At 46.1% G+C, this 25,776-nt stretch overlaps 1 protein-coding gene across 1 annotated transcript in view; it reads right to left on the bottom strand.

Moving 5' to 3' along the window:
• Positions 1-21,260: 21,260 nt before the first annotated feature.
• The window catches only part of galr1b (galanin receptor 1b), a 59,247-nt gene continuing 54,731 nt past the window's right edge, over positions 21,261-25,776 (bottom strand). Inside the window, exon 3 of the mRNA XM_042316966.1 lies at positions 21,261-22,242. Within this exon, the coding sequence (XP_042172900.1) occupies positions 21,922-22,242 (321 nt within the window). The 3' untranslated portion in view covers positions 21,261-21,921. The remainder of the gene's footprint in view (positions 22,243-25,776) is intronic.

Here is a 25,776-nt window from a genome sequence, read left to right on the forward strand (position 1 = left end):
GTTACCTAGCCTCAATGCAGTGGGCAGCTGGGAGGAGGTGCTCTTGTTCTCCATGGACTTCACAGTGTCCCAGAACTTTTTGGATTTAGAGCTACAGGATGCAAATTTCTGCTTGAAAAAGCTGGCCTTTGCTTTCCTGACTGACTGCGTGTATTGGTTCCTGACTTCCCTGAACAGTTGCATATCGCGGGGACTATTCGATGCTATTGCAGTCCACCACAATTTCAATAGGTGAACAACAAATGTAGCGAATACTTACTCACAAGGATTCCTAAATCATTGCTGAGAATATTGAAAATGACTGCAGTTTCTACTGGTCATTGTTTTCAGGTTAGTTGCAGTGGTGCTAGCTAGTGTAACCGATGTGAAATGGATAGCTAGTTAGCGGTGGTGCACTCTAATAGCGTTTCAATCGGTGACGTCACTCGCTCTGAGACTTTGAAGTAGTTGTTCCCCTTGCTCTTCAAGGGCCGCGGCTTTTTTGGAGCGATGGGTAACGATGCTTCGAGGATGGCTGTTGTCGATGTGTGCAGAGGGTCCCTGGTTCGAGCCCAGGTAGGGGAGAGGAGAGGGACGGAAGCTATACTGTTACACTAGGTACCAAGCTCAAGCTAGCTACCAAGCTAAAGCTAGCTACCAAGCTAAAGCTAGCTAGCTACCACAGAAGTTGATAATAACATCTGTATCAAAGATATTTGCAAAAAAAATGGATCCTGCTCATTTGGTGGCACTTGGCACGCGCAGAAACATTTATAATATTGTAATATAATTGCTAACATTGAAAGTCAATATATATAAAACATATTTAAATAAATATATTATAATAACATATTATAATATAATTGTTATTTTACGTGTCAAATTAAAAGCTTATTTGAGGCGTCAAATATTGTTATTTGACTTGTATCTTTTCGACACGCAACGACCAAACGACGTTCCATACCTTAAGGTTGGACATGTCCCCCTACCCTCCAGTAACCAAGATAACTGCCTATATTCACAAAGGACTGGTTTGACATGTCCCTCTACCCTCTAGTAACTGAGATATGGGTCTGTATTCACAAAGGACTGGTTTGACATGTCCCTCTACCCTCTAGTAACTGAGATATGGTCCTGTATTCACAAAGGACTGGTTTGACATGTCCCCCTACCCTCTAGTAACTGAGATATGGTCCTGTATTCACAAAGGATGAACTACTGAACTCCAACTCCTAGAGTTGTGTTTTTTAAAATCATAATGCATATGAGTGGCGGACCTGATCCTAGATCAGCATTCTTACTCTGAGACGCTTTGTGATGAGTGGCCCTGGGACCAAACTAAAAATAACATGGGAAGACCACAGCTGCAGATATATAGAACTACTGGGTTACGTGTCATGGTCGCACTACCACCTTATCTTGGAAAAATGCTGCTTTTGGAAAACAAGGAATTGAGCCAAACACTTCTCAATGACAAATGAACATAATGATCTACCATTGGCCTCTCTGCCAACTATCCTGGCACAGCGGTCTAAGGCACTGCATCTCAGGGCTAGAGGCGTCACTACAGACCCTGGTTCTATCCCAGGCTGTATCACAGCGGTCTAAGGTACTGCATCTCAGTGCTCGAGGCGTCACAACAGACCCTGGTTCGATTCCAGGCTGTATCACAGCGGTCTAAGGTACTACAGACCCTGGTTCGATTCCAGGCTGTATCACAGTGGTCTAAGGCACTGCATCTCAGTGCTAGAGGCATCACTACAGACCCTGGTTCGATTCCAGGCTGTATCACAGTGGTCTAAGGTACTACAGACCCTGGATCCATTCCAGGCTGTATCACAACCGGCCGTGATTGGGAGACCCATAGGGGGGCTCAGAATTGGCCCAGCGCCGTCCTGGTTTAGTCGGGGTAGTCCGACTAAAGTCGGGGTAGTCCGACGATTGTAAATAATAATTTGTTCTTAGCTAACTTGCCTAGTGAAATAAAGGTTGAATAAAAATGTATAAATAAATAAAATAAATGCACATGATGTCACATATCCTGTCAACAGTGTCGAGAGGTCATAGGTTAATCAGTACATGTCCTGTAGGGCACTGTACTGCACATCATGTCACATATCCTGTCCTATACTGTAGGTCAACGATGTAGAGAGGTCATAGGTTAATCAGTACATGTCCTGTAGGGCACTGTACTGCACATCATGTCACATATCCTGTCCTATACTGTAGATCAACGGTGTAGAGAGGTCATAGGTTAAAAAGCTACAGATACACATGAAGGACAACAATGTACCTTACTGACTCTGCCCTGGATCACAGACCTCTGTGTAACAGTATAACTTCAGTCCGTCCCCTCGCCGGGCTCGAACCAGGGACCCCCTGCACACATCAACAACGGACACCCACGAAGCATCGTTATCCATCGCTCCACAAAAGCCGCGGCCCTTGCAGAGCAAAGGGAACCGCTACTTCAAGGTCTCAGAGCGAGTGACGTCACCGATCGAAACGTTATTAGCGCGCACCACCGCTAACTAGCTAGCCGTTTCACATTGGTTACACTAGCTAGCACCACCGCTAACTAGCTAGCCGTTTCACATTGGTTACACTAGCTAGCACCACCGCTAACTAGCTAGCCGTTTCACATTGGTTACAATAGCTAGCACCACCGCTAACTAGCTATCCATTTTACATTGGTTACACTAGCTAGCACCACCGCTAACTAGCTAGCCGTTTCACATCGGTTACATCTGCCTGCACTTGACCCTGTCTTTTGCCTGCCCCTTTCTGTTTGGTCAATAAACTTCTGTGATTCTAGCTGTGTGCATCTGGGTCTTATCCTGAGTTCTGATGTATAAGGTGTGGGCTCTGGTCAACAGTAGTGCACTGTTTAGGGAATAGGGTGCCATTTGGGACTCACAGGTCAACTGGTTTCATTCTATTTGCAGATTGTAATATGAAAACCGTGGTTTATAGCTGCCGTTGATGGGTACTTGCTTGCTCTCAGGGCGATGATGAGTGATGGGAGGAGTAGGTTGCTCTGCACTGGCTGACGTGATGTGATCTTCTCATCGTAGCTAACGAACAAGTACCGCAAATACATGCTTTAAACACAACACATAGCTGATCTAGTTTATAGCTGGATGTTGCTGGGCCCGACACATAGCTGATCTAGTTTATAGCTGGATGTTGCTGGGCCCGACACATAGCTGATCTAGTTTATAGCTGGATGTTGCTGGGCCCGACACATTGCTGATCTAGTTTATAGCTGGATGTTGCTGGGCCAAACACATACAGCAAACACAACATGTGCAGATCAATACACCACCGACAGACAAAACAACACCAAACACATACTGATATACAACACATGATAGAGACAGTCAAAACACCACCGACAGACAAAACAACACCAAACACATACTGATATACAACACATGATAGAGACAGTCAAAACACCACCGACAGACAAAACAACACCAAACACATACTGATATACAACATATGATAGAGACAGTCAAAACACCACCGACAGACAAAACAACACCAAACACATACTGATATACAACACATGATAGAGACAGTCAAAACACCACCGACAGACAAAACAACACCAAACACATACTGATATACAACACATAATAGAGACAGTCAAAAGTGTGTAAATATATTGAGGTGTATGGTGACCTGCAGTGTGTAAATATATTGTGGTGTATGGTGACCTGTAGTGTAAATATATTGAGGTGGAAGGTGACCTGCAGTGTGTAAATATATTGAGGTGGAAAGTGACCTGTAGTGTAAATATATTGAGGTGGAAGGTGACCTGCGGTGTGTAAATATATTGAGGTGGAAAGTGACCTGTAGTGTAAATATATTGAGGTGGAAGGTGACCTGCAGTGTGTAAATATATTGTGGTGGAAGGTGACCTGCAGTGTGTAAATATATTGAGGTGGAAGGTGACCTGTAGTGTAAATATATTGAGGTGGAAGGTGACCTGTAGTGTAAATATATTGAGGTGGAAGGTGACCTGTAGTGTAAATATATTGAGGTGTATGGTGACCTGTAGTGTAAATATATTGAGGTGTATGGTGACCTGTAGTGTAAATATATTGAGGTGTATGGTGACCTGTAGTGTAAATATATTGTGGTGAAAGGTGACCTGTAGTGTGTAAATATATTGAGGTGTATGGTGACCTGCAGTGTGTAAATATATTGTGGTGTATGGTGACCTGTAGTGTAAATATATTGAGGTGGAAGGTGACCTGCAGTGTGTAAATATATTGAGGTGGAAGGTGACCTGTAGTGTAAATATATTGAGGTGGAAGGTGACCTGCAGTGTGTAAATATATTGAGGTGGAAGGTGACCTGCAGTGTGTAAATATATTGAGGTGGAAGGTGACCTGCAGTGTGTAAATATATTGTGGTGTATGGTGACCTGCAGTGTGTAAATATATTGAGGTGGAAGGTGACCTGCAGTGTGTAAATATATTGAGGTGGAAGGTGACCTGCAGTGTGTAAATATATTGAGGTGGAAGGTGACCCGCAGTGTGTAAATATATTGAGGTGTATGGTGACCTGCGGTGTGTGTAAATATATTGAGGTGTATGGTGACCTGCAGTGTGTAAATATATTGTGGTGGAAGGTGACCTGCGGTGTGTAAATATATTGAGGTGGAAGGTGACCTGCAGTGTGTAAATATATTGAGGTGGAAGGTGACCTGCAGTGTGTAAATATATTGAGGTGTATGGTGACCTGCGGTGTGTGTAAATATATTGAGGTGTATGGTGACCTGCAGTGTGTAAATATATTGAGGTGGAAGGTGACCTGCAGTGTGTAAATATATTGAGGTGGAAGGTGACCTGTAGTGTAAATATATTGTGGTGGAAGGTGACCTGCAGTGTGTAAATATATTGAGGTGGAAGGTGACCTGTAGTGTCAATATATTGAGGTTGAAGGTTAACCTGTAGTGTGTAAATATATTGAGGTGGAAGGTGACCTGCAGTGTGTAAATATATTGAGGTGGAAGGTGACCTGCAGTGTGTAAATATATTGAGGTGTATGGTGACCTGCGGTGTGTGTAAATATATTGAGGTGTATGGTGACCTGCAGTGTGTAAATATATTGTGGTGGAAGGTGACCTGCGGTGTGTGTAAATATATTGAGGTGTATGGTGACCTGCAGTGTGTAAATATATTGAGGTGGAAGGTGACCTGCAGTGTGTAAATATATTGAGGTGGAAGGTGACCTGTAGTGTGAATATATTGAGGTGGAAGGTGACCTGCAGTGTGTAAATATATTGAGGTGGAAGGTGACCTGTAGTGTCAATATATTGAGGTTGAAGGTTAACCTGTAGTGTGTAAATATATTGAGGTGGAAGGTGACCTGCAGTGTGTAAATATATTGAGGTGGAAGGTGACCTGCAGTGTGTAAATATATTGAGGTGGAAGGTGACCTGCAGTGTGTAAATATATTGAGGTGGAAGGTGACCTGCAGTGTGTAAATATATTGAGGTGGAAGGTGACCTGCAGTGTGTAAATATATTGAGATGGAAGGTGACCTGCAGTGTGTAAATATATTGAGGTGGAAGGTGACCGGCAGTGTGTAAATATATTGAGGTGTATGGTGACCTGCAGTGTAAATATATTGAGGTGGAAGGTGACCTGCAGTGTAAATATATTGAGGTGTATGGTGACCTGTGGTGTGTGTAAATATATTGAGGTGTATGGTGACCTGCAGTGTGTGTAAATATATTGAGGTGTATTGTGACCTGCAGTGTGTAAATATATTGTGGTTAAAGGTGACCTGTAGTGTGTAAATATATTGAGGTGTATGGTGACCTGCAGTGTGTAAATATATTGAGGTGGAAGGTGACCTGTATTGTAAATATATTGAGGTGGAAGGTGACCTGTAGTGTGTAAATATATTGAGGTGGAAGGTGACCTGTAGTGTGTAAATATATTGAGGTGGAAGGTGACCTGCAGTGTGTAAATATATTGAGGTGGAAGGTGACCTGTAGTGTAAATATATTGAGGTGGAAGGTGACCTGCAGTGTGTAAATATATTGAGGTGGAAGGTGACCTGCAGTGTGTAAATATATTGAGGTGGAAGGTGACCTGCAGTGTGTAAATATATTGTGGTGTATGGTGACCTGCAGTGTGTAAATTATTGAGGTGGAAGGTGACCTGCAGTGTGTAAATATATTGAGGTGGAAGGTGACCTGCAGTGTGTAAATATATTGAGGTGGAAGGTGACCCGCAGTGTGTAAATATATTGAGGTGTATGGTGACCTGCGGTGTGTGTAAATATATTGAGGTGTATGGTGACCTGCAGTGTGTAAATATATTGAGGTGGAAGGTGACCTGCGGTGTGTAAATATATTGAGGTGGAAGGTGACCTGCAGTGTGTAAATATATTGAGGTGGAAGGTGACCTGCAGTGTGTAAATATATTGAGGTGTATGGTGACCTGCGGTGTGTGTAAATATATTGAGGTGTATGGTGACCTGCAGTGTGTAAATATATTGAGGTGGAAGGTGACCTGCAGTGTGTAAATATATTGAGGTGGAAGGTGACCTGTAGTGTAAATATATTGTGGTGGAAGGTGACCTGCAGTGTGTAAATATATTGAGGTGGAAGGTGACCTGTAGTGTCAATATATTGAGGTTGAAGGTTAACCTGTAGTGTGTAAATATATTGAGGTGGAAGGTGACCTGCAGTGTGAATATATTGAGGTGGAAGGTGACCTGCAGTGTGTAAATATATTGAGGATATGGTGACCTGCGGTGTGTGTAAATATATTGAGGTGTATGGTGACCTGCAGTGTGTAAATATATTGAGGTGGAAGGTGACCTGCAGTGTGTAAATATATTGAGGTGGAAGGTGACCTGTAGTGTAAATATATTGTGGTGGAAGGTGACCTGCAGTGTGTAAATATATTGAGGTGGAAGGTGACCTGTAGTGTCAATATATTGAGGTTGAAGGTTAACCTGTAGTGTGTAAATATATTGAGGTGGAAGGTGACCTGCAGTGTGTAAATATATTGAGGTGGAAGGTTGACCTGTAGTGTATAAATATATTGAGGTGGAAGGTGACCTGCAGTGTGTAAATATATTGAGGTGGAAGGTGACCTGCAGTGTGTAAATATATTGAGGTGGAAGGTGACCTGCAGTGTGTAAATATATTGAGGTGGAAGGTGACCTGCAGTGTGTAAATATATTGAGGTGGAAGGTGACCGGCAGTGTGTAAATATATTGAGGTGTATGGTGACCTGCAGTGTAAATATATTGAGGTGGAAGGTGACCTGCAGTGTGTAAATATATTGAGGTGTATGGTGACCTGCGGTGTGTGTAAATATATTGAGGTGTATGGTGACCTGCAGTGTGTGTAAATATATTGAGGTGTATTGTGACCTGCAGTGTGTAAATATATTGTGGTTAAAGGTGACCTGTAGTGTGTAAATATATTGAGGTGTATGGTGACCTGCAGTGTGTAAATATATTGAGGTGGAAGGTGACCTGTATTGTAAATATATTGAGGTGGAAGGTGACCTGTAGTGTGTAAATATATTGAGGTGGAAGGTGACCTGTAGTGTGTAAATATATTGAGGTGGAAGGTGGCCTGCAGTGTGTAAATATATTGAGGTGGAAGGTGACCTGCAGTGTGTAAATATATTGTGGTGGAAGGTGACCTGCAGTGTGTAAATATATTGAGGTGGAAGGTGACCTGCAGTGTGTAAATATATTGAGGTGGAAGGTGACCTGCAGTGTGTAAATATATTGAGGTGTATGGTGACCTGCAGTGTGTAAATATATTGAGGTGGAAGGTGACCTGCAGTGTGTAAATATATTGAGGTGTATGGTGATCTGCGGTGTGTGTAAATATATTGAGGTGTATGGTGACCTGCAGTGTGTAAATATATTGAGGTGGAAGGTGACCTGCAGTTTGTAAATATATTGAGGTGGAAGGTGACCTGTAGTGTAAATATATTGTGGTGGAAGGTGACCTGCTGTGTGTAAATATATTGAGGTGGAAGGTGACCTGTAGTGTGTAAATATATTGAGGTGGAAGGTGACCTGCAGTGTGTAAATATATTGAGGTGGAAGGTGACCTGTATTGTAAATATATTGAGGTGGAAGGTGACCTGTAGTGTGTAAATATATTGAGGTGGAAGGTGACCTGTAGTGTGTAAATATATTGAGGTGGAAGGTGACCTGCAGTGTGTAAATATATTGAGGTGGAAGGTGACCTGCAGTGTGTAAATATATTGAGGTGGAAGGTGACCTGCAGTGTGTAAATATATTGAGGTGGAAGGTGACCTGCAGTGTGTAAATATATTGAGGTGGAAGGTGACCTGCAGTGTGTAAATATATTGAGGTGTATGGTGACCTGCAGTGTGTAAATATATTGAGGTGGAAGGTGACCTGCAGTGTGTAAATATATTGAGGTGTATGGTGACCTGCGGTGTGTGTAAATATATTGAGGTGTATGGTGACCTGCAGTGTGTAAATATATTGAGGTGGAAGGTGACCTGCAGTTTGTAAATATATTGAGGTGGAAGGTGACCTGTAGTGTAAATATATTGTGGTGGAAGGTGACCTGCTGTGTGTAAATATATTGAGGTGGAAGGTGACCTGTAGTGTGTAAATATATTGAGGTGGAAGGTGACCTGCAGTGTGTAAATATATTGAGGTGGAAGGTGACCTGTATTGTAAATATATTGAGGTGGAAGGTGACCTGTAGTGTGTAAATATATTGAGGTGGAAGGTGACCTGTAGTGTGTAAATATATTGAGGTGGAAGGTGACCTGCAGTGTGTAAATATATTGAGGTGGAAGGTGACCTGCAGTGTGTAAATATATTGAGGTGGAAGGTGACCTGCAGTGTGTAAATATACTGAGGTGGAAGGTGACCTGCAGTGTGTAAATATATTGAGGTGGAAGGTGACCTGCAGTGTGTAAATATATTGAGGTGTATGGTGACCTGCAGTGTGAATATATTGAGGTGGAAGGTGACCTGCAGTGTGTAAATATATTGAGGATATGGTGACCTGCGGTGTGTGTAAATATATTGAGGTGTATGGTGACCTGCAGTGTGTAAATATATTGAGGTGGAAGGTGACCTGCAGTGTGTAAATATATTGAGGTGGAAGGTGACCTGTAGTGTAAATATATTGTGGTGGAAGGTGACCTGCTGTGTGTAAATATATTGAGGTGGAAGGTGACCTGTAGTGTGTAAATATATTGAGGTGGAAGGTGACCTGCAGTGTGTAAATATATTGAGGTGGAAGGTGACCTGTAGTATAAATATATTTAGGTGGAAGGTGACCTGCAGTGTGTAAATATATTGAGGTGGAAGGTGACCTGTAGTATAAATATATTGAGGTGGTGAACTCCAACCAAGTTGTAGAAACATCTCAAGGATGATCAATGGAAACAAGATGCACCTGAGCTCAATTTCGAGGCTCATAGCAAAGGGTCTGGATACTAAAAACCTGTTTTCGCTTTTTCATTATGGGGTATTGTGGCTATAACACAACAAATACATTAACTTTCTAGCTACAGGCTTGAATCAAACCCAATACAACACAACACAAGAGTGAAACCCTATGTATTTTCAAGTATTGTGGTGGCAGCATCATGTTATGGGTATGCTTGTCATCGGCAGGGACTGGGGAGTTTGTCAGGATCAAAATGAATATGAAAAGGAGCAAAGCCCAGGTAAAAAGATAGAGGAAAACCTACATCAGTCTTCTGAAAACCTAACCTGTGACAGGCCCTGGTCAAAAGTAGTGCACTATATAGGGAATAGGGCTCTGGTCTATAGTAGTACCACTATATAGAGAATAGGGCTCTGGTCTATAGTAGTACCACTATATAGGGAATAGGACTCTGGTCTATAGTAGTACCACTATATAGGGAATAGTGCTCTGGTCTATAGTAGTACCACTATATAGGGAATAGGGCTCTGGTTTATATTAGTACCACTATATAGGGAATAGGGCTCTGGTCTATAGTAGTACCACTATATAGGGAATAGGGCTCTGGTCTATAGTAGTACCACTATATAGGGAATAGGGCTCTGGTCTATAGTAGTACCACTATATAGGGAATAGGGCTCTGGTCTATAGTAGTACCACTATATAGGGAATAGGGCTCTGGTTATAGTAGTAGTACTACTATAGGGAATAGGGCTCTGGTCTATAGTAGTACCACTATATAGGGAATAGGGCTCTGGTCTATAGTAGTACCACTATATAGGGAATAGGGCTCTGGTCTATAGTAGTACCACTATATAGGGAATAGGGCTCTGGTCTATAGTAGTACCACTATATAGGGAATAGGGCTCTGGTCTATAGTAGTACCACTATATAGGGAATAGGGTGGCATTTGTGACGTGGTGGGAGTACAGTGTCGCAGGGTTTTAATAAACAGAGCAGGATAATTATTCTGCATGAACATCTCCTATAAACATGGAACGCATAAACAGTGAACTCAGAATAGTAACACTGACGGCAGCTCATTCCACCAGACCACAGCAGCAGACAATACGCTTGCCACAAGCTACCCACAGAGGTGGCAATGATGTAAACAGACTCATTTTCAATGGCTCTCCAACCCTGTTCCTGGAGAGCTACCCTCCTGTAGGTTTTAACTCCAACCCTGTTCCTGGAGAGCTACCCTCCTGTAGGGTTTTAACTCCAACCCTGTTCCTGGAGAGCTACCCTCCTGTTGGGTTTTAACTCCAACCCTGTTCCTGGAGAGCTACCCTCCTGTTGGGTTTTAACTCCAACCCTGTTCCTGGAGAGCTACCCTCCTGTAGGTTTTAACTCCAACCCTGTTCCTGGAGAGCTACCCTCCTGTAGGGTTTTAACTCCAACCCTGTTCCTGGGGAGCTTCCTTCCTGTAGGGTTTTAACTCCAACCCTGTTTCTGGAGAGCTACCTTCCTGTAGGTTTTAACTCCAACCCTGTTCCTGGAGAGCTACCCTCCTGTAGGGTTTTAACTCTTCACATTGGGGAATGAAGTCATGTGCTGAGGTCAACAAATGGCATCCTATGTACAGCCCTATGGGTTATGTTTAAAAGTAGTGCACTATATAGGGAATAGGGTGCCATAGGGCTCTGGTATAAAGTAGTGCACTATGTAGGGAATAGGGTGCCATAGGGCTCTGGTCTAAAGTAGTGCACTATATATGGAATAGGGTGCCATAGAGCTCTGGTCTAAAGTAGTGCACTATATAGGGGATAGGGTGCCATTTGGGATGCAAAAATGGAGGTGCTCATCTTTACATTTCTCTGTTCTTTTTTTTGTCCTCCATTTTGTTTTACCAAGACAGGACCAGTGGTGACCAAGACATGTTGTCCTCTATTTTGTTTTACCAATACAGGACCAGTGGTGACCAAGACATGTTGTCCTCCATTTTGTTTTACCAATACAGGACCAGTGGTGACCATACCAGATGAATGTAAGACATGTTGTCCTCCATTTTGTTTTACCAAGACAGGACCACTGGTGACCATACTAGATGAATAAGACATGTTGTCCTCCATTTTGTTTTACCAATACAGGGCCAGTGGTGACCAAGACATGTTGTCCTCCATTTTGTTTTACCAATACAGGACCACTGGTGACCAAGACATGTTGTCCTCCATTTTGTTTTACCAAGACGGGACCACTGGTGACCATACCAGATGAATAAGACATGTTGTCCTCCATTTTGTTCATTTCGGGATTTTGCTCATTTCGGGATTTTTTGGATTGAGCTGTGGATGGGGCAGCATTGTTGTTAAGCTGTCCCATAAGGTAGACGTTGATGGCAGTACTGTTGTTTTCTGTTCCGGAATCACTTGTAAATAAACACCTTTGCACAGAAGAACTTTTGCGGTTCCGCCATCTTTTTATTTTTATAGAGGTTAGGTTATCCAGTTTAGCCATCTGGCCTACTCTACGTGACATATGGTGGCAGTGGTGGGATGGCGTACCGCAAATCAGTGAATTCCAACAAGAGAGGTAAAGGAATGCGTACAGGATTGCGTTCTCAGCAACAGCATCAACTGTCAGAAAAGGTACCTGAAGTTGAACTGGGGTGGAATACCATGGAATCGTCTGGTGAAGAAGAGGTCAAGTATGAGAAACTAGGAGCCCGACCGCGGGGCCAAAGACAACCAGAACTGGGTGAGCTGCTGACTGAAGGAGCAGTTGGGGGACCAGAACCACACCCAACCATGGTAACCCTTTTTCAGCAACTTTTCACCTGCCTTGAGAGGAGGGACGAAGACCTCAAGCAGGAGTTACGTGGCCTACGCCAATCTATCCTCACAGCTCCCCACCAGGCGGAACTCGTCAGTGAGAGCCCAAGATTGGGTCTTCCAACACCAGGACGACAAAGGCTCGATGCAGCAGGGACTTCAACTCCACAGCAGGCACCCCAAGCAGTAATGAGGCCAGCGCCAGGAGACCAGTCCAGCAGTGTTAACGTCCATCTTCCAGCATTCCTGAGGAAGGAGCCAAAGATGCCCTCATACCAGCAGGGGGAGGACATTGAAAACTACCTGCTGAGGTTTGAGCGCATGGCTAAGACGTGGCAGTGGCCTGAGGTAGAGTGGGCCTGCAGGCTTGTCCCATTGCTCACGGGCAAGGCCTTAGAGGCTTACACAGCAATGGATGAGGGGCTGGCCAATGTCTACAAGGGCTTGAAGGAAGCGCTGCTGGTGAAGTTTGACATCTCACTGGAAACCTACCGTCAACGCTTCAGAGCTGCATCAACGCCATCGGGTGAGTCGCCGACAGAGACGTACCACCGCCTCAAGGGTCTCTACCGACGATGGGTTCGACCGGGGAGAAGACACAGGACGAAATCGGGAGGTCATCATCCTCGAGCAACTTCTACAAGTTCTACCACACGACATTCGAACCTGGGTCCGAGAGCACGAGCCCAAGGACGGGCTTATGGCGGCCAAGCTTGCACTGCAGTATCTTAATGCACGTAAAGGGGGCCCACCACAACCTGCAGCACCCGCTCCAAGGAGTCTCAGAGACACAAGGGACATCAGAAACGCCAGAGATGGTGGAGGTAACTCTGGGGGTTATGTGTCTGGGAGGGAGGTAAGGGATCATGCAGTTCGCTCTGATGGGAGGGGTCTGACCTGTTTTTACTGCCGGCAGCAGGGGCACAAAGCTTCAATGTGTCCGCTACGTAAATCCAAGCTCTCAGGTTACTGTTATGTACCCAGAGAGGGGGATGGTGTTCAGAATAGACAGACTCGGGAAGGGTCATGCTTGGTACCTGTAAAAGTGAATGGTAAAAGTCTTACTGCAATGATTGACACCGGCAGTTCCCTGTCATTGATCAGAAAAGGTAATGTACCTGTTAATGACATTGATTATGGTCATCAGACACTGATCCAATGTGTCCATGGTGACCAGTCACAGCAGCCCACAGCTGAGCTCACAGTTGAGATTCAGGGTCAGAAATACCTCCTCAAAGTTGGGGTAATGGAGAAGCTACCTTTTGAGATGATTTTGGGGAGGGATGTGCCTGTACTCTCTGATCTGTTGGGAAGTGTGGGGGTCAGCTATATGAGCAGTCAGTTTGCCAGTCTGATGTTCAGATGGCATGTTCAGTTGTCACTCGTGCCCAGGCCAAAGCTGGTTTACAACCTCTGCCTGACTTGTGTGATAGTCTGTGCGAGGGGGGAACCAAAGGGCCCAGAAAGTCACGCCGCCAGCGGCGTCTTGAGAAGTATGTGGGAACCCCTGTACCTGTTGCTGATGTGTCTGGGTTAGAGGTGCAATGGGATGTTCCACAAAATTTTGCTACACTGCAGAAGTCTGACGCAACCTTGAAATGTTTGTTTGACAAGGCCTTAGCTGGGGACAGTCAATCTTTATGTGGGGGATTTACACAGTAGACAACCACATACTCTACCTTGGGTCAGAGGCAGATAGCAGGAAGTTGGTGGTGCCATCTACCTGTAGACCACTTGTTCTCAACCTTGCACATACAGTTCCATGGGCAGGCCATCTAGGGCAACATAAGACCTATCTTAGGCTAGGCTCCCGTTTCTTTTGGCCCTCCATGTATACTGATGTACAAAAATACTGCAAATCATGCCCCACGTGCCAGAAAACCAGTGCTGTCCGTAGGTCTGAACGGGCTCCTCTATGTTCACTGCCAGTTATCTCTACCCCATTCAAGAGAATTGCAATGGACATTGTTGGACCCTTGGAGAAGAGTAGTGCAGGTTACAAGTATATATTGGTGATCTGTGACTATGCCACCCGGTTCCCAGAAGCCTTCCCACTCCGTTCCATAACCACTCCAAAGATAATCAGTGCTCTTGTTCAGCTCTTCTCTCGTGTAGGAATCCCAGATGAAATCCTGACGGACCAAGGGACAAACTTCACCTCGCGACTGATGGTTCAACTCCACCGACAGCTGGGCATTAAAGGCTTGAGGACTACTCCCTACCATCCCCAAACGGATGGGCTCGTAGAGAGATTCAATCAAACGCTCAAGAACATGCTGAGGAAGTTTGTGGCTGACACTGGTAAAGACTGGGATAAGTGGTTACCCTTTCTGCTTTTTGCTTACAGGGAGGTGCCTCAGGCATCGACAGGTTTCTCGCCATTCGAACTCCTCTATGGATGGCCAGTGCAAGGACCACTGGACCTGCTGAAGAAGTGCTGGGAAGGTTCCCCAGTAGCTACCTCAGGACAGGGGATTGTCCAGTATGTCCTCCAGATGCGAGACAGGTTGGAACGGTACCGAGAGGAAGCTAGAGCAAACCTTCAGCAAGCCCAGAAGGCCCAGAAGAGAGGCTATGACCAGCACGCTCGTGACAAAGAGTTTGAGCCAGGACAGAAAGTCCTGCTCCTCCTTCCCTCGTCTACCAGCAAGCTCCTTGCGCAATGGCAAGGACCGTACCTAATCGGGAGGAAGATGGGTCCAGTGACCTACGAGGTGCTGCACCCGGGCAAGGGTAAGAAGAAGCAAACCTACCATGTGAACCTTCTCAAGGCCTGGGAGGAGAAAGAGGAACTCTCCAAAGGAAAGTCCTTTCTGGTCCGCAGAGTAGAAGAGGATGAGTCGGATGGGGTCACAGAGGCATGGAAAGAACGAGCAGAAGTCATACTGGCTCACCTGGAAGAAGACAAGCAAGATGAGCTGAAGCAGCTGTTTGGCAAGTATCCGGCCCTCTTCAGTCAGAGACCAGGAAGAACCAAAGTCCTGGAACACGGCATTCGTTTGAAACCTGGCCAGAACCCTGTCCGCCAGCATCCTTACCGTGTGCCTGAGAGGCTGGTGGTAGCCCTCAAGGAAGAGGTCCACACCATGATAGAGATGGATGTTGTCGAGCCATCTTCAAGTGAATGGAGCAGCCCTATTGTCATTGTCCCAAAGAAGGATGGCTCTTTGCGCGTCTGCATGGACTTCCGTAAGGTGAATGCCATCTCCCAGTTTGATGCCTATCCCATGCCCCGCATTGACGACTTACTGGAGAGAATAGGTAGAGCTCATTACATCACCACATTGGATCTCTGCAAAGGGTACTGGCAGGTGCCCCTGGATGAACAATCCAAGGCCTACACTGCATTCCGGACGCCAATGGGCCTGTTCCAGTTCAAGGTCATGCCGTTTGGCCTTCATGGGGCCCCTGCGACTTTCCAGAGGCTGATGGACAAGGTCCTCCAGGACTGTGACGATTACTGTGCTGCTTACTTGGACGACGTGGTGATCTACAGCCACTCCTGGGAGGAGCACATACAGCATCTTAGCAGCGTCCTGGGGAAGATCCATGAAGCAGGCCTCACGCTTAACCTCCTGAAGTGTGAGTGGGCAAAACAGGAGACAAAGTACCTGGGTTACCAGCTGGGTAAGGGTGAAGTTCGGCCTCAGGTGGAGAAAGTGGAGTCCATCAGGAATAGCCCTCAACCCAGAACCAAGACACAGGTGAAGTCCTTCCTAGGTCTGGCAGGGTGGTACCGGAGATTCATTCCACAGTTTTCGACCATCGCTGTCCCTCTGACCAACCTCACTTCGAAGGGGGCCAGCAACCCTGTGAAGTGGTCTGAGGGGTGTGAGGAAGCCTTCATGACACTGAAAAAACGACTGTGCTCATTCCCTGTTCTCCAGACCCCTGATTTTAAGAAGAGATTTCTCGTGCAGGTGGACGCTTCGGCTGTAGGAATTGGAGCTGTACTGGCCCAAGGGGAGCCAAGAGAAGAGCTTCCTGTGCTGTACCTGAGTCGGAAGCTGTTGCCCAGGGAAACCAGGTATTCTACAATCGAAAAGGAGTGCCTGGCTATAAAGTGGGCCCTAGATAGCCTCCGTTACTACCTTCTTGGGAGGGAATTTGACCTGCACACGGACCACAGAGCACTGACCTGGATCCAGACCATGAAGGACCGGAATTCTCGTGTGACCAGGTGGTATCTGGAGCTCCAGCCCTTCAGGTTCTGTGTCCGTCACAAGGCAGGAAAAGAGAACGTTACTGCGGACTACCTATCAAGGCTCCCGAACATGGTCGCTTCAGGAGAGGAGGAAGGTAATGTGACGTAGAAGTCCGTCACTGGCCGCGGGCAGCATTTGGTTCTTTAACGCACACACATATTCATCACTCCTCCCTGCGCCATTATACCATAAGTTAACAATGTGGGTCGACACACAATTTAACTTCTGTCTTGGTGCATGCATTTCACACTTGTCAATGTTCATATTTGAGATATACAATAATTATTATACTTATCAATGTTGTGGATGAGCGCATTGTTTGTTTGTTCTGTTCCTCTCTCTCCATCTCTGTAGCTTCTGGGTATGCTGGAAAAGGACCCGAGCTAAGGGAATTGGGTTGGCTTTATAGTGCCTGTCCCAAATGGCTCATTAATGCATATGGGCATATTGAAAGATATTGTCAGTAATGATGTAATGTTGTAAATGTTATGTTGTGATATTGTTTAAAACCGTGTTGCAATGTATATCCTTTAGTATGTTTAGTTCATGGAAAATGTAGGTTTGTATTGTTAATTGATTAATTAATTAGGGTTAATTGTTCTGAGGGGAGGGGCTAGCCCTACAAAAGGAGCCTCTCTCCAGTCTCTAAGGGGGATTTTTTGGATTGAGCTGTGGATGGGGCAGCATTGTTGTTAAGCTGTCCCATAAGGTAGACGTTGATGGCAGTACTGTTGTTTTCTGTTCCGGAATCACTTGTAAATAAACACCTTTGCACAGAAGAACTTTTGCGGTTCCGCCATCTTTTTATTTTTATAGAGGTTAGGTTATCCAGTTTAGCCATCTGGCCTACTCTACGTGACATTTACCAAGACAGGAACAGTGGTGACCAAGACATGTTGTCCTCCATTTTGTTTTACCAAGACAGGGCCCGTGGTGACCATACCTGATGAATGTAAGACATGTTGTCCTCCATTTTGTTTTACCAAGACAGGACCAGTGGTGACCAAGACATGTTGTCCTCCATTTTGTTTTACCAAGACAGGACCAGTGGTGACCATAGCTGATGAATGTAAGACATGTTGTCCTCCATTTTGTTTTACCAAGACAGGACCAGTGGTGACCAAGACATGTTGTCCTCCATTTTGTTTTACTAATACAGGACCAGTGGTGACCAAGACATGTTGTCCTCCATTTTGTTTTACTAATACAGGACCAGTGGTGACCAAGACATGTTGTCCTCCATTTTGTTTTACTAATACAGGACCAGTGGTGACCAAGACATGTTGTCCTCCATTTTGTTTTACTAATACAGGACCAGTGGTGACCAAGACATGTTGTCCTCCATTTTGTTTTACCAATACAGGAACACTGGTGACCAAGACATGCTGGGAATGTAGAAAAGTACTTATACACAGTACATGAATTACACAGGGGTAAAATCTTACAAACATTTAACATCTATACTGACGCTTAAACTATTCCACAGAGACTTAAATGTATATTATTTCATGCAAATGCACAAACACATTGATCAATGCAGGCGAGCAGCACTCCATTGTAGTCCGTGTTCTAAACGGCACACTCTTCCCTATACAGTGCACTTATAATAGACTTATAATCAAAGTCGTGCACTAAATAGTGAATAGGGTGCCATTTGGGACCTCGTCTTAAAAGTAGTAATCGCTGAAGAGTTGACAAGTTTAAAATTAAATTCATTTGTACTGTCAGACAGTTCAGTTCAGAGTTTCAATTTTCAACGAAGAGTAAAGTCAAGTAGATCCTTCAACTCCTCCTCTACTTTTCCACTAGCTTACAGTTATTATAAATGTTTTGTTCTGTTATCTCTAACCTAAAAAATATTTCATTTTAATAAAAAGCCTTGCAGGAATACTGCTGGTAGTTTCTGTAATGTTTCATGTTCACCCTCCTTCCACATTTATTCAATCAAAAAGTCATCAGTCAGGTGAGTCAGTGGTGGTCAGGTAAGTCAGTGGTGGTCAGGTGAGTCAGTGGTGGTCAGGTAAGTCAGTGGTGGTCAGGTGAGTCAGTGGTGGTCAGGTCAGGTAAGTCAGTGGCGGTCAGGTAAGTCAGTGGTGGTCAGGTAAGTCAGTGGTGGTCAGGTGAGTCAGTGGTGGTCAGGTAAGTCAGTGGTGGTCAGGTGAGTCAGTGGTGGTCAGGTGAGTCAGTGGTGGTCAGGTGAGTCAGTGGTGGTCAGGTAAGTCAGTGGTGGTCAGGTAAGTCAGTGGTGGTCAGGTGAGTCAGTGGTGGTCAGGTGAGTCAGTGGTGGTCAGGTAAGTCAGTGGTGGTCAGGTAAGTCAGTGGTGGTCAGGTGAGTCAGTGGTGGTCAGGTGAGTCAGTGGTGGTCAGGTAAGTCAGTGGTGGTCAGGTAAGGTCAGGTAAGTCAGTGGTGGTCAGGTAAGGTCAGGTAAGTCAGTGGTGGTCAGGTAAGTCAGTGGTGGTCAGGTAAGTCAGTGGTGGTCAGGTAAGTCAGTGGTGGTCAGGTAAGTCAGTGGTGGTCAGGTGAGTCAGTGGTGGTCAGGTGAGTCAGTGGTGGTCAGGTGAGTCAGTGGTGGTCAGGTGAGTCAGTGGTGGTCAGGTAAGTCAGTGGTGGTCAGGTAAGGTCAGGTAAGTCAGTGGTGGTCAGGTAAGGTCAGGTAGGTCAGTGGTGGTCAGGTAAGTCAGTGGTGGTCAGGTGAGTCAGTGGTGGTCAGGTAAGGTCAGGTAAGTCAGTGGCGGTCAGGTGAGTCAGTGGTGGTCAGGTAAGTCAGTGGCGGTCAGGTGAGTCAGTGGCGGTCAGGTGAGTCAGTGGCGGTCAGGTAAGTCAGTGGCGGTCAGGTAAGTCAGTGGCGGTCAGGTGAGTCAGTGGCAGTCAGGTAAGTCAGTGGCGGTCAGGTAAGTCAGTGGCGGTCAGGTAAGTCAGTGGCGGTCAGGTAAGTCAGTGGCGGTCAGGTAAGTCAGTGGCGGTCAGGTAAGTCAGTGGTGGTCAGGTGAGTCATTGGTGGTCAGGTGAGTCAGTGGTGGTCAGGTAAGTCAGTGGTGGTCAGTTAAGTCAGTGGTGGTCAGGTAAGTCAGTGGTGGTCAGGTAAGTCAGTGGTGGTCAGGTAAGGTCAGGTAAGTCAGTGGTGGTCAGGTAAGTCAGTGGTGGTCAGGTAAGGTCAGGTAAGTCAGTGGTGGTCAGGTAAGTCAGTGGTGGTCAGGTAAGTCAGTGGTGGTCAGGTAAGTCAGTGGTGGTCAGGTAAGTCAGTGGTGGTCAGGTAAGGTCAGGTAAGTCAGTGGTGGTCAGGTAAGGTCAGGTAAGTCAGTGGTGGTCAGGTAAGTCAGTGGTGGTCAGGTAAGTCAGTGGTGGTCAGGTAAGTCAGTGGTGGTCAGGTAAGTCAGTGGTGGTCAGGTAAGTCAGTGGCGGTCAGGTAAGTCAGCGGTGGTCAGTTAAGTCAGTGGTGGTCAGGTAAGTCAGTGGTGGTCAGGTAAGTCAGTGGTGGTCAGGTAAGTCAGTGGTGGTCAGGTAAGTCAGTGGCGGTCAGGTAAGTCAGCGGTGGTCAGGTAAGTCAGTGGCGGTCAGGTAAGTCAGTGGTGGTCAGGTAAGTCAGTGGTGGTCAGGTAAGCCTGATGGAGAGTTCCATCAATCAGAGGTTTCAGAAGCTGAAGAGTTTGTCTGTGTTGCCAGATCTGTGTGTTTGGAATATTTAAGCGTCTTGCTGAACACTGGCTGTAATTCAAAAATCTTCAAGATCATCTGCTTTCACAGTTGATCAGTATCAATTGATTGTGAGGCCTAATCCAATCCGAATCCAATCAATTAGTCAAATCTCCCCATCTAAGTCAGTGCCATGTCTCAGTTCTCCAAAATCACCCTGATTAACAGTATCACCAATCACAGGCCTCAGTTGAAGAGTGTGTCTGCATTGGCTGTTTCAGGTCTGTGTGTTTAAAAGTCTCGTCACAAAATCAAAAATGAAACAAATCCAGCATTTGAAGAGTACGTAGACTTGCAGTTTGGCTGCTTCATCTGTTGGAGGTCGCAATCTGCTGGGTCCCATCCCCAGGCCCCAGTCCCAGTCACACCCTCAGTCCCAGTCTTGTCCAGCCCCAGTCTTGTCCCAGTCTTGTTCCAGTCCCAGTTTTGGCCCAGCCCCAGTCTTGTCCCAGTCCCAGTCTTGTCCCAGTCCCAGTCTGGCCCAGCCCCAGTCTTGGCCCAGCCCTAGTCTTATCCCAGTCTTGTCCCAGTCCCAGTCTTGTCCCAGTCCCAGTCTTGTTCCAGCCCCAGTCTTGTCCCAGTCTTGTTCCAGTCCCAGTCTTGTCCCAGTTTTGTGGTGTGGTGTCAGATATTAGTGGTAATATAATGTGTGGTGGCAGATTTAGAGGTAATAGAGTGTGTGGTGTCAGATATAATGGTAATAGGGTGTGTGGAGTGGTGTCAGATATTTGTGGTAATAGAGTGTGTGGTGTCAGATATTAGTGGTAATAGAGTGCATGGTGTCAGATGATAGTGGTAGAGTGCATGGTGTCAGATATGAGTGGTAATAGAGTGTGTGGTGTGGTGTCAGATTTAGTGGTAATAGAGAGTGTGGTGTCAGATATTAGTGGTAATAGAGTGTGTGGTGTGGTGTCAGATATTAGTGGGAATAGAATGTGTGGTGTCAGATGTTAGTGGTAATAGAGTGTGTGGTGTCAGATTTGAGTGGTAATAGAATGTGTGGTGTCAGATAAGAGTGGTAATAGAGTGTGTGGTGTGGTGTCAGATTTAGTGGTAATAGAGAGTGTGGTGTCAGATATTCGTGGTAATAGAGTGCGTGGTGTCAGATATTAGTGGTAATAGAGTGCATGGTGTCAGATTTGAGTGGTAATAGAATGTGTGGTGTCAGATAAGAGTGGTAATAGAGTGTGTGGTGTGGTGTCAGATTTAGTGGTAATAGAGAGTGTGGTGTCAGATATTCGTGGTAATAGAGTGCGTGGTGTCAGATATTAGTGGTAATAGAGTGCATGGTGTCAGATATTAGTGGTAGAGTGCATGGTGTCAGATTTGAGTGGTAATAGAACGTGTGGTGTCAGATATAGTGGTAATAGAGTGTGTGGTGTGGTGTCAGATTTAGTGGTAATAGAGAGTGTAGTGTCAGATATTAGTGGTAATAGAGTGTGTGGTGTGGGGTCAGATATTAGTGGGAATAGAATGTGTGGTGTCAGATGTTAGTGGTAATAGGATGTGTGGTGTCAAATTTTAGTTGTAATAGAGTGTGTGGTGTCAGATATTAGTGGTAATAGAGTGTGTGGTGTGGTGTCAGATATTAGTGGTAATAGAGTGTGTGGTGTGGTGACAGATATTGGTGGTAATAGAATATGTGGAGTCAGATATTAGTGGTAATAGAATGTGTGGAGTCAGATATTAGTTGTAGTAGAATGTGTGGTGTCAGATATTAGTGGTAATAGAGGGTGTGGTGTCAGATATTAGTGGTAATATAATGTGTGGTGTCAGATATTAGTGGTAATAGAGTGTGTGGTGTCAGATATTAGTGGTAATAGAGTGTGTAGTTGAGAAGTTCTCCATTCGGATGCGCACCACCTTCTCCTGTGGGGGTGGAGGGTAGAGAAACCGACAGGTGAACACCTGGCGACAGGCCTTCCGGAAGTTCTCTGACAGAAAGGCGTACAGGATGGGGTTGATGCAGGAGTTCCCGTACGCCAGGCAGTGGGAGATGATCCGTAACGCGAAGGAGGCATCGTTGAGCGGGAACACTCCAAACTCCACCCACATGGCGATGATGTGATGAGGCATCCAACAGGTCAGGAAGGCTGCGACCACCAGGAGGACCGTCTGGGCTGTCTGGAGGAGGAGGAGGAGAGGGGGAGGGGAGGGGGAGGGGGAGGAGGAGGTGGGAGGAGGAGAGGGGAGAGGGGAGAGGGGGATGAGGAGGAGGAGGAGAGGGGGAAGGGGAGGAGGGAGGGAGGAGGAGGTGGGAGGAGAGGGGGAGAGAGGGAGGAGGAGGTGGGAGGAGAGGGGAGAGAGGGAGGAGGAGGAGAGGAGAGGGGAGAGAGGGAGGGGGAGGGGGGAGGGAGGGAGGGAGGGGGAGGAGAGGAGGAGAGGGGGAGGAGGAGAGGGGAGGGGAGGAGGAGGGAGAGGGGAGGGAGGAGGAGATGGATGTTTATTAATGTGCTCCGATGAAGACTGTTTTCCCTAGGCAGACAGTTAGAAGTAATACGAGAGGTTAACTACAAGCTGTGACTGATTACAGAGTCCCGCGTCACCAGGGGACTCACAGTATCTGATATTCGAGAGAGTCTGATCAGGAGAGAGAACTGGCAACAATGTGCCTCATCAAACAATAGAAAAGCTGCCTCACAACCTCCCCAATTCATCATTGAGAAGGTATGAGAGCTCTGTATCTGTAAAGGATATGTCTGCTTCAATGGCTTGATAAAGAGCCACTCAGATTCATTTCAATATTAACAGTGTGTATGTAATGCCTAGGGGCCAGAGGCTTTCAACCAAATCATAATCCTACACATCTGATATTAGCAATACACTCAGTTTGATTAGGGTTCTTCAGCTGTCCCACATATGAGAACCTTTTTTGGTGTCCAGGTAGAACTCTTTTGGGTTCCAGGCAGAACCCTTTTTGGCGCCCAGGTAGAACCCTTTTGGGTTCCACCCTCTGTGGAAAGGGTTCTACATAGGGTTCTACATGGACACCATAAAGTGTTCTACGCAGAACCAAACAGGGTTATCCTATGGGGACAACCAAAGAACCCTTTCAGGTTCTAGATAGCACCTTTATAACTAAGAGTGTATTAGAACTGGTACTTTGCATATTGTAGTGTATTCCAGGAGTAGCCTTGACCGGGACGCGAACCCAGGTTCAGGGGTAGCTTTGACCGGGACGCGAACCCAGGTCCAGGGGTAGCTTTGACCGGGACACGAACCCAGGTCCAGGGGTAGCCTTGACCGGGACACAAACCCGGGTCCAGGGGTAGCTTTGACCGGGACGCCAACCCAGGTCCAGGGGTAGCTTTGACCGGGACGCCAACCCAGGTCCAGCCAACACCTCAGCCATTACGCCAAGAGGTCCAAACCTCTTTACAAGGTCGTTAGGTGTTAAGTTAAGGTCACTACAATATTTTGACTCCACAGTACTCACTGTAGTCAGGGTAACTGGTAGTATCAGCGACAATTCTCAATTCTGCCCTCGCACTCTTCCAGCGCCCATCCATTCCCTCCATAGACACACGTTAGAGCAGGGTTACAGGTGGGTTCAGTCTACTTCACAGGTTCACTCTGTAGCAAACAGAACAAAGCTAACTATGCAATTTACTGCTAGTCCTGGGCAACGCTGCTACTGCCGGGCTAATTGACTGGTAATTATGGTGATCTTCCTCTGGCACTAAGCAGCACGAAGAACTACAACACTGCTGACACAAAGAACTACAACACTGCTGACACAAAGAACGACAACACTGCTGACACAAAGAACTACAACACTGCTGACACAATTCACTACAACACTGCTGACACAATTCACTACAACCCTGCTGACACAATTCACTACAACCCTGCTGACACAAAGAACTACAACACTGCTGACACAAAGAACTACAACACTGCTGATACAAAGAACTACAACACTGCTGACACAAAGAACGACAACACTGCTGACACAAAGAACTACAACACTGCTGACACAAAGCACTACAACAACACTGCTGACACAAAGAACTACAACAACACTGCTGACACAAAGAACTACAACACTGCTGACACAAAGAACTACAACACTGCTGACACAAAGAACTACAACACTGCTGACACAAAGAACTACAACCCTGCTGACACAAAGAACTACAACCCTGCTGACACAAAGAACTACACGTTATTAGACACCCCTACACGTCAACCCTCTACACATTGTTAGAGAAGCCACACATCGTTTGTTGTCTGAATTGGTGTCCTATCAGATGGCAGACTGAATAATTGAAGGCATTGATTAACGTGATCAGTCTGCGGTGTTAAACAAAGACCCACTTGACAAAGAACCGAACGATTCAGGAAGAGTACTGAACGATGATCCGAAACAGTCAATCATATTTTTGATGATAACGTTTATATGAGATTCTATTTCAGGGGCGATGCTTCTGCAAACACAATCTTCTGATGATGCCACACAAAGACAGGAGAAGCATTCTCTCTCTCTCTCTCTGTGTGTGTCTCTCTCTCTCTCTGTGTGTCTCTCTCTCTCTCTCTGTGTGTCTCTCTCTCTCTCTGTGTGTCTCTCTCTCTCTCTCTGTGTGTCTCTCTGTCTCTCTGTGTCCCTCCCTCCCTCCCTCCCTCCATCCCGCTCTCTCTCTCGGGAAGACGTCAATAGAGTTCTGGCATCAGCTTCCTGCCTGAAAGACTCCCTGGTAGAGAACAATCTGTGTGTGTGTTTATGTTTGTGTGTATGTCTGAACAGTCAAGTGTCTGTCTGGGCCTTTGTGTTTCTCCTGGCTGTCTGTTAAAGGCTGCTGATGGGGGTTGGTGGGCGGTTCAGCAAAAGGTAATTCAGCTACTCAGCATTGTAGGAGCAGCTACAGGTCCATCAAAACAACACTGACTACAGACCACGTCACTGCAAACAACACTGACTACAGACCACGACACTTCAAACAGCACTGACTACAGACCACAACACTTCAAACAACACTGACTACAGACCACGACACTGCAAACAACACTGACTACAGACCACGGCACTCCAAACAACACTGACTACAGACCACGACACTTCAAACAACACTGACTACAGACCACGACACTGCAAACAACACTGACTACAGACCACGGCACTGCAAACAACACTGACTACAGACCACGACACTGCAAACAACACTGACTACAGACCACGGCACTGCAAACAACACTGACTACAGACCACGACACTTCAAACAACACTGACTACAGACCACGGCACTCCAAACAACACTGACTACAGACCACGACACTTCAAACAACACTGACTACAGACCACGACACTTCAAACAAAACTGCCTACAGACCACGACACTTCAAACAACACTGACTACAGACCACGGCACTTCAAACAACACTGACTACAGACCACGACACTTCAAACAACACTGAGTACAGACCACGGCACTGCAAACAACACTGACTACAGACCACGACACTTCAAACAACACTGACTACAGACCACGACACTTCAAACAACACTGACTACAGACCACGACACTTCAAACAACACTGACTACAGACCACGACACTTCAAACAGCACTGACTACAGACCACGGCACTTCAAACAACACTGACTACAGACCACGGCACTGCAAACAACACTGACTACAGACCACGGCACTTCAAACAACACT

Source organism: Oncorhynchus tshawytscha, unplaced genomic scaffold (genome assembly GCF_018296145.1).
Source record: "Oncorhynchus tshawytscha isolate Ot180627B unplaced genomic scaffold, Otsh_v2.0 Un_contig_721_pilon_pilon, whole genome shotgun sequence".
In the NCBI taxonomy this organism is placed as follows: domain Eukaryota; kingdom Metazoa; phylum Chordata; class Actinopteri; order Salmoniformes; family Salmonidae; genus Oncorhynchus; species Oncorhynchus tshawytscha.